This window comes from Polypterus senegalus, chromosome 6, assembly GCF_016835505.1.
Source record: "Polypterus senegalus isolate Bchr_013 chromosome 6, ASM1683550v1, whole genome shotgun sequence".
Classification (NCBI taxonomy): domain Eukaryota; kingdom Metazoa; phylum Chordata; class Cladistia; order Polypteriformes; family Polypteridae; genus Polypterus; species Polypterus senegalus.
This window is the reverse complement of record NC_053159.1, coordinates 165,460,102-165,470,420: the sequence shown is the minus strand read 5'-3', so window position 1 is coordinate 165,470,420 and position 10,319 is coordinate 165,460,102. Positions and strand designations below refer to the sequence as shown.

The 10,319-nt window shown below is 30.4% G+C and overlaps 1 protein-coding gene across 3 annotated transcripts in view; it reads right to left on the bottom strand.

Moving 5' to 3' along the window:
• Positions 1–507: 507 nt before the first annotated feature.
• tank (TRAF family member-associated NFKB activator) overlaps positions 508–10,319 on the bottom strand; it is a 73,649-nt gene continuing 63,837 nt past the window's right edge. For all 3 annotated transcript variants that reach the window (XM_039757490.1, XM_039757489.1, XM_039757491.1), the window contains 2 exons: positions 8,676–9,136; positions 508–1,998 (listed from right to left, as the gene is read on the bottom strand). In XM_039757490.1, coding sequence (XP_039613424.1) covers positions 1,807–1,998; positions 8,676–9,136 — 653 coding nt within the window. In that variant the 3' untranslated portion in view covers positions 508–1,806. The remainder of the gene's footprint in view (positions 1,999–8,675; positions 9,137–10,319) is intronic.

Here is a 10,319-nt window from a genome sequence, read left to right as displayed (position 1 = left end):
AGACACTGTTCTACAAGATCTTGTGCCATAAAAGATGCACAAAGCATTACATGAAGAAGGGACCTCATTCAATAACTAGTTTAAAAAGACAAACCCAACAACAGTATTTAATATGAGGTGGTATTAACAGACAAAATTTGTAAAATATAGTAAAGTATTTTAATACTTATACAGTATATCTGCAATAACACTTAGCCAGAACAAAGTGAGTGCACTATGATATGAAATTAATTCACAAATTAAAGACTTTTTCCAATAATATGCATGAAAACACTGAGTGTGCTAATGTAGCATGTTCAAATGTGCTGCGTTAACAGCATAATTTATTAGTGGAACTTGCACAAGTATAGTACTAAAGCAGCCATCTGGAAATAATTAGATGTTCTTTATACATACCATAACTTTTAACATGCTACTTACATTCCTTATCATTTGGGTCTTTCTTTTAGCCATATTTAAGCAATGCAATGATAGTTGTAGATTCAATAAGACAATTTTTAAAACTTGTAATGGTCACATAAATGTGATTTTTATTATTCATATTCTTTACGTGTGCCAAAACACTATTCCTTCATTAAAAAAAGTCCAATTAACATGAAAAAATACAGCATGTCTTCCTAAATTTAAGTAATCTCAAAATATATGTAAATCTGTTACTTAAATGTTATATAGCTATCTGGCCTTCAAAATAAACAAAATTGATATTAAAATCCCATAGTAAAAGGAGTATACAGTACCTCCTAGAAATCCCACCTAGTACTCTGAAGCCAATGGATACTAATATATAGTATTGAGAGAAAAAAAAAAAAAAAACCAAAACTTGATAATAATCTATAATTGGCAGAAAGATACTTAAAACAGACATTTGTTAATGTACAATTCACACCTTATATTCACATAAGCTTATCTACACATTTGAGTCTTTCTGTGGTAAATCTAACTGTCTGTATATACATTACAATTAGGACACCTATAGGTTAAGTGACTTGTGTAAATTACCAAGCCAAGTCATTACATGTGTTATCTTACTAGACCATACTGAGTGACAGAGAATCCTCTGATGCCCTCAAACCCCTCAACTACACTGTACCTTAACTGTTTACCGTATTTAAATGCCAAAACTAAAGAATATTCGCAAGTCTAGAAAACACCTATCCTACAGAAATCCAGGGGGGAATAGGAAAGGATTACATATGGGCATTCAAATTATTTGTATTTATATATTATGTAGTGAAACAGTACATACTCTTCAGTATTTTGATACATTTATTTTCTGCCATTTTGTACTTATAGTGAAATAACAACAGTTAAGCATTTCTTTTTCCTGATTTCCATAACTGCTTCCTAAGTTAAAACAACTTGGAATTTTATTAAAAAGAAATTTAAATACAACAAATGGAATAACCCTGCAAGAATAAAATATGACTATCTACGTAAATATTAAATAATGCTTTTCAGTTTAAGACAATTAACAGATATTTTATTTAAAGGTCAAAATCAAACTTGCATGTTTCCTGTATTATACAAGACAAAAATACATGATGTAACATTTCTTTTTTTATTATGTAAAATATTACATTTAATTGCATTTTATCTGTGCACAATGATAAAATCTTTTAACCACAGCTTAGGGGATTCAATAAAACACAAGTTTCAGACTTGGTATTTATTTATTCCCTAATTAAAATAGATTAATTTAATTAATATTACATTTACAGAGAAATAATACAATTTCCTTTTTTAAAAACAGTTTTTCCATAGCTTTTAAAAAAAGTTATTTTATTCAAACGTTCAAATGTTTACATATTAGACTCCTTTGGTTGCTGAATCTACAAAGTGTGAATTAAGATGCCTGAGAAGTTCCATGTTGGATTGAATGCCTGCTGGGAGGAGAGCTTGGCAGAACTCACACCTATTGGGGCTTGCATTTTGTTCAGTATCAGTAAAGCCTTCCTGCAGCAATTCTTTTTCTCTGCTGTGTTGGGGGCTCCAGAAGGGCTAAACATAACGGGAAAAAAATAATTAAGTTGTGTTTTTTTCTACAGAATTAATGCAACACAAATTATTTTCAGCTGTGCTTAAATTTACAGCTGAGAATTTGGCAATGCTCACATTTTAAAATTAGGAACCCAGCATTGAATCATATTTTCCTTATAGAAGATATTTTTAAACAAAATACTCAGTGTATTACAGTGATCAAGACCATGCTAACTAAGTTACTTTTAAAGTATACACAAGGCATGAGGGCAAGAACTGCTACTTAAAACATTTTTACTGCACTTGTAAAATTCCATTTATTTAATATGCATTAACTTTCATAACAAGTTTTGTAGATCCCAGTATTGTTGCTTATTTGTCTGTACTGAACACATACCCATTCCAAATACTGCATTTGTGTAAATGTAAGGTAGAAGCAGTCACTTAAAATGCCTTAGCATTCAGCACTTTAGCACTGTTAAGGTATAACACGATCACTTCTTAATTACTGGCGTAAGCATTTTAGTATTAATGTATAACTATGTTCACGGTATCATCAAGTTCATATTAAAAAATATCAATTTACTCTGTTATGAAAAGTCAAACAATGTAACCAACATAGATTTGTGAAAAATTAGAAATAATTTTCAGAATTAACAACAGCTCTTTACTTTACAGGAACACTTTAAGGATTTGGTGTCATTGCAAAAATGTAACCAAGCTGCATACACATTATAAAAAACTACAATACCAGACATAATGCATTACATTAGGCTTATACTTCAAAAACAGGTAAATCCATTTCACACTGAAATGTTCTGAAGGCAGGACAGTCGCAAGCTAAATTTTGTCTCTTTCTTTAACACCCTGTTTCCTTCTACAGGAATTAAGATTTCAATTTTTAATTAAAAAGATGTGTCTACTTGGTTATATTTATTGAATCAATGATCACACACAGACATTTCATGCTTTCTAATAAGATGCTAATCTGAGAATTCCAAAGTTGGTAAGGTATCAGTATACCGTATTTGTCAAAATACATTACCCACATATAAACTGACATGAGTAAGTAAAGATGATTTGTGTTCCTTTTTTCTATATCTAATCCAAAAAAAGTCTGATTATTTTACAAGGAAATGCACAGTTGTGTTTCCTGAAAGTTAACAGTCACATATAACTGCAAAAGTATATAAACTAAAAAAAGATTTAGATTAGATGAGTAAATTTACAATTAAATTAAATTAGGAAATAAACTTAAATAAAAAACAAAAGAACATACCGCTCTCTATTTACTGATCTCATTTAATCCTGTTAAAGGGTCACAAGGAACTTGAGTCTATTGTATCAGGACTGGGCCCAAAGCAGGAACCAAATATACACACTGGTCTGTCACAGGGAACAGTCATGAATACACCTAAATTCAGTCATATAAGCACAATCTACAGGTGCAGTTAACAAACTATATGACAGGAATAGAGGAAGAAAACCAGAGAGTTCTCATACCAGTGAGGCAAGTACAGAGAGAATGTGGAAGTCCAGCATTAACAGTGACTTCATAATAATTCAAACATAATCACCTAAAGAGTAAACAGCAATATTTATTATTACACCTATCTGCTAAAACCAGAAACTTGACAAAGATAAAAAAAAAATTGAATGCTGTAGAACAAACAGTTACATGCACATGTGATAAAGAAAGATATCTGAAGTAATTAGGACATTATACAAAATTATACAATAATTAAATACAGTATGAGGAAATAGCTAAAAAAATTGTCTCTATCTGTTAATAGATTAATAATGCAAAACCTACACAGAAAAGATAAATTAAAGAACAAACCATGAAAGGGTTGTTTATTCCATAACCTTCTCATTTTAATTTTGTACATTTTTTGTACTAACTTAACTGCAGCATTTCTGGTCAATACAGCTTTTTTTTTTATCCATGACATCTGTTTATGATTTTACAAAAGACTACAAGAAATCCAGAATGGGCAAAAGCAAATAACCCATAGCAAGGTAACTTATTATTATTTTTTTTCCCTGCAGCATGAGTGTAGACATCAGTGAATGCACTCATGGTTCTTGGACAAAATATTTATAAAGATTCACCTACGTCTGTCTGTTTCATATCTACACACATGACTTCCCAACAACAATTCATATTTTACTTCTTATAACTTGTGTTAAACTGTGATATTTAAATATTAAAGGATATTAAACCAGAAAAAATAATCACTTTAGTTGCTAATGAGGAATTGTATAAAGATTGGTAATTTGAAATACACACAAAAAGTTAACTCATGAATCAAGTAAATAATTAATTTAATTAGAACTTTGAACTCGATCACTATCAACTTTGATTAACTATATAGTCTTCCATTCAGTCTATGTTCTGAAAAATAAAAACACAGTGTTAAATGAAACAATAAAACTGCTTAGAGACATTTTCAGCTTAAAAGGATTCTAATTACCATCATGATTTTTTATAAGTTTCAAGCATTCAAAAAATGCTAAAAAATCACAAGTTGCACCAACAACCAATGGTTCACTTGGCTTGTAACCTGGTGTAGGAAATGAACATGACTTGGTTTTCAGATTAGTTTCACATGTGAGCTACAATTATGATGGCCATTAGTGATATGCATCAGGGTCACCTGTAAAAGGTAAATGAGAGCAGAGCTAAAGCATGGCAACATCAGGATACTATGGAAAGCCACTCACTCCCAAGAAGGCTCAGAAAAACAGCACCAGCAAAGGTGTATCAAAGGTAACACATCAAATATGGATAATTTTACTTTCTGCAGTGATATGGCAACCTCCATGGATTGCCAGATAATGGTTTGGGGGCTAATGAAAACTGAATTCACACATGGACACTATGCAAACAACAGTGGAAGGGTGTATTTTTGACTGCCAAATCACCAGTGTCATGGCATAGTGAACTAACACTTAGGATAGTTAATTATCTCTTCTGTTTATCAGGGGCAGTTTGGCCAAATGAAAAAACATAAATGTGACCCTGTGTCCAATTATAGGGCCTTTTGTGACAACAAACCTAGTATCAATTCCAATAGCAAAATGCTTGACCAAACCTGGGAGATGGCTAAGAGGGAACATTTTCAGGAGAAATGCACGCAAACTCAGAAATGATGCTATGCTTTATTCATATTAATAAGAAAGAAATAAAAAAAACAGCCAGATACTGATTTTAAAAAAATGAATCAACCATGCGTGTATTTACAAGAACTGACTGCGTAATGTTTCATGGAGTGCCTGTTACTGTAATGTAAGAAAAAAAAAAAAACACTATTCAAACTGGAGAGCAAAGTGAAGGAAGTATTTCTGCCTCTCTAAGACCTCAATGAAGTTGCTACAGTCAGGTAATTAACTTGTTGAGTCATCATAGTAAAAGTTTACCTTACACACATGCTATACAACCGAACATGCAAGGCTGCAATGAATAATATATGTATGTTCTACAGCAGGTTCCACAATTAAAACATGTCTAGCAAGTACTTTACATTTTATTCATTTAATGTTTCATGTCCCAGTACAGATGTTTTGGTATTTTAGATGTGAGTTATGTTTGGGTTTTACAAGGTTGAGCTAGCAACGTCTACAATAAGGAATTCGACTTCTTTAATTCCAAATGACCAGAACTGACATGCATTACTACTTTCTCAAGTGGGGTTATGACATTTTATTTTATTGTACAATTTATATATAAAGTGTACGATAGTACCTATTCTCTGAAAAAACAAATACTGTAAATACTGTACATATTAACTGTCCAAAAATGTTTTCTGCTACTTAACAAGTAAAATTCTGAGTATTAAGTACATAAAAGCAATTATGTACATATCAACAATTGTCATGTGTTCTAACTTATAGTAGTTTCCACTTTAATATTCTTTAAGCAGGAACTTAAAAGCACGGCTTAGGGTGCACATCACACTTCTTTGTTACAATCTGACGTGTTGTAGCTGGTGGATTATAATACATAAATTCAAATAACTTTTTCAGCTTGTATTAAAATCAGCCCTATATTTTGTAAATAATAATAGTAACACATCTCTTACGTTTTACCCGGAAGGACCTACTGCTGGTTCAGCGCCCAATTATGAATAGACAAGTTCAAATTCTGTGTATTTTTGGGTTTAGAAGTGTTTTTTTTGGTATGCAGTCATTACTGTCCATCCTATAGGCTGACAGATGTTAGAATTATTTATTTATTTAAAATATACAGTATTACAGTCGTGTTATATATATGTTTTTTTTCTTTCTAAAAATAAGTACAGCTATAGTATAAAACATATTTTCAAGTATGCCTTAAGGTTATTAAACATAATAACATTTTGAAATTTGTAACGTCAAACAAAAAGACTATGTGTGATGCAAACAACTTCATTGATTTGATATAATTCGATTTACTACTAAGGTTTGGAACTGAAACAATACATGCATTTATTTTACTGCATATTACATTCTGTTTTCACATGTGTATGATATTCACAAAAAGGAGAAAAGACCTTGTTTAATTTCCTTTCAAATTATTAAAAATTAGACAAATTCATCTGCAGTTTAGGCAATGTAAATATGAATCTGCCACAAAACTAAATTAGATAGTTGTCTAAATTATAAGGGCATATTTAAAGAATCCCTCAATGGCATAGCATACTGTGCATTCTTGGAATTGCAAATACATATGTGAATAGAAAAATTCAGGTGAAATAAAAAGTTATTGTTGAATTACCTTACTCTGTCTAAAATATGGAAATAACTATAAAGTAAACACATCTGTATGAAAATAGCAGAATAATCATAATAAACATATATTTAAGGCTTAGATTTATGGCTAGACTTAAGAGCTAACAACAATATTGGAAAAAGCAGAATTCCATTAGCACTGAAACTCTCCCAGCCTCATTGAAAGCAATAAGATTGTTTACAATGTAATTTTATATATAGCTCAATGGGAACAAATAAAATTGTCACTGCATTACAACTACTACTTTCGATGCGACCCATTATCTTTTCATAACAGAGGAGTCTTCAACACATTATTATCTGCAAAAATGTCAATTATCTAACCCTCTGCCCCATGCTGTGTGACAGCTCAACACCAATTCCTTTTTTATTATTATTTTAAAGCCGTGTACTTCACTATAAACTTGTAATCACATACCAGCTGTTTCATTTATTTTAATGCAGTTGGCATGGTACAAAGCAGGGTGCCAACAAAAAAAAAAAAAAAAGAAAAAAGAAAGAAAAAAAAAACAGCTACACAACACAACTAGTAAAAGAACAATCAAGAGAGATAATAGAGAAGAAAGAACAAATAACAAGTTAACATAATGGAATGTGTGTTTCACAGCTCCACAGGACTTCTACATGTCATAAGTGAAATAGTATAATTTAGATCACTAAAACCCTTACCACTACAGCTGTGAAAAATAATGCAAAAAACTATGCACTCACTATTATACATGTATACATACACACACATATACATATACACATATATACATATATATATATATATATATATATATATATATATATATATATATATATATATATATATATATATATATATATATATATACATATATATACATATACATATATATATATATATATATATATATATATATACACACACACACACACACACACATATCAAAAACATTTAGCTGGATAAATAAGCATTAGATAATTTTAATAAATAACTTCTGAGACTTCTGAAACTTGAGTTGAGTTGCATGCCTGTAAAATGGGTCATTACACAGTGTACAATGAATGGCAATTATAATTTACTGTTAAGAATCAAACACTTAAAACAACAGACTGTTTCAAAATAGGCAACCAATGTTAAAGTGTTAATTTAAGACAACATAGTTTTAAATTGTGCAGAATACATATAAAAGCATTTGTTATTTGTAAGTTTTGTTTTGGATGCTTCTGCTCTAGTAAATACTAGTACTATAATACGCAGCTAAAACATATCTGAGTTTGTTATGTTCACCGTGTATGAAATGACTAGATACTAATATGGTAAGCAAACACGTCAAATTTTAAATTAAGAAAAAAATAATGACATGCATTAGACACTGCTTTTGTAGATATTTTTTAACCTGCAATTTTCCAGTACTGGAAAACATTCAACAATAAATACTTTTGAAATTGTGTTATAAAAACAACAACTTTGACTAACTTGGTTATAAAATGACAAAAATAAATAAATACACATAAAAACAAACAAAAAAATTCTGTTTTTGCATTTCCTCACTTTTTTATAGGAAGCTGGTGTCTTTCCTGTAAACATCTGGGGCATGATTACAATAAAGGGCATAGTGAATTACATAAATCATGCACAAGTAAATACACATATACACACATGTTCATATCGGGCCAATTTTCAGTATCCAGTTAATCTAACACAAGCATCTTTAGGATGTACAAAGAAATCCCACAATCTGGAGAAAACCCAAGCAGACAGAGAGGAACATGACAACTTCATAAAGACAGTGGTCAGGTTGGGATTAGAACCAAATGATGAGAAAAAATATTGCCTAATTTCTAGTAACTAAGTGAACCTACAATTAAATTAGAAAAAAAGAAAAAAAAAAGCATTACTCAAGTACTGCATTTTTTATTATAATGTATATGCCATTTGTATGTTTATATCATCTTACCTGTTCTGGCCCACGTACACTCTCAACTGAGAGATGAGTCAAAACTGTGGATGAGGATGATGATGGTGGTGGTGGTGTTAAAAAGTCTTTGTTAACATTTGGCAAAGCTGTGTTAGGTTTGTGTGAGGGCAGATGGCCCCAGTTTTGAGCCTCTTCAAAATGGGCAGCTTCATCTCTGTCTTTCTTGAAAATTTCAAAGGGGTCTGTATTTCCAATTTCACTAGCTTCTACTTTTTCCTGTGTACTGTTCAGAAATTCATAGTCAGTTTCTTTAGGGGGATACTTGACACTAATTTTAGACAATGAATCCATAAACTCCTCATCTGGGCACACTCCTCGGGATGTTATAGATGTATTGTTTTGTTCTTTATCCATATCTTGCTTTTTTGATGTATGGAACGGTCCTTCTGCTTGTTCAGCTGTTACGTCAGTACACTGTATTGGCATGGAAAACTGACCCTCTAAAACAGAAAATTGTTACCAAGGTTAGGGTTAAATATTTGCATATTAAAATGATATTTCAAAATAGAGCAAAAACCTAAATGCTTTAAGAGATCAATTTAAAAATATTAATTTGCATGAATTGCAAGCTTTGTTTATATTTTATTTTTCCTACTTAGCTTATTATTAGCTATTTCAATTTAACATTTTTAAAAAAATTTACATTTTGTACATTATGGGGGTTCGGGGGGGGGTTTGGCAAAAGTAGGTTGCCAGTTGTGAATAGGCAAAACACAGTTTATACTCTTATTATTTATTAATTATTGTTTTATTTGTATTATTTGTCTTCTCATTATTATTGTCATTAGCAAGTAGACTACAAGAATGTGTAAATAATGAAGCCCAGCAATTTCAGCACTTACGATATTGTACCCTGTGCACTGTGCCACTGTAACATTCTTTCGAGTTAATAAAGTTAATAAAGCTATTGTAATAATCATAACCTACATGTCTTTTTCCATACGAACAACTGTAAACCTACTTTTTGCCCATCCCTGTATAATCAATGCGGTTTCAAAAGAAAATCTGTGTCATGCTTCACATTTTATTTTATGGGCACAATTCTTTTAAAACATATTTAATAAAACTTATTGGTAATTCATTGCTTCCAAACTTTGAAAAACAAAACAGAGAATTTTCAAGATGGAAAAATGTGTTTAACCTTGATATTAAATACATACCTACTTTAAATCATGGAAGTAATACAGTATTTTATTTAAAAAATGACTTACTTTTTAATGATTACATGCACTATTCTACTTAACAATTCTATGTATAAGTGGAATTCAATAAACAATAATTGTTTTAAATGATTTTAAAGTCTCTATGATAATGTCCACTTTGCATAATAAAGGTTTAAAATGTTTTAATTCTAAGCATGAGAATATAAATGAATTATTTTATAATATCTCTTTGTGATAATTATTTATACAGTAAAAATACATAATAAAATTTCCAGTTATGTCTCTTAATTATTTTTGAACCCTGGAATAAAGTTTTGGGTAGGTTTTGCTCTATTTTTTCTTTTTTAAACTAAATGTAACTGTATTCAACGATTACTAATTAATGAAACATTTCAGTGTATATTAGCATATTCATGAAGGTGTAGTTCTCAAATTTGCATATGCATGAGATAGCTTTGTA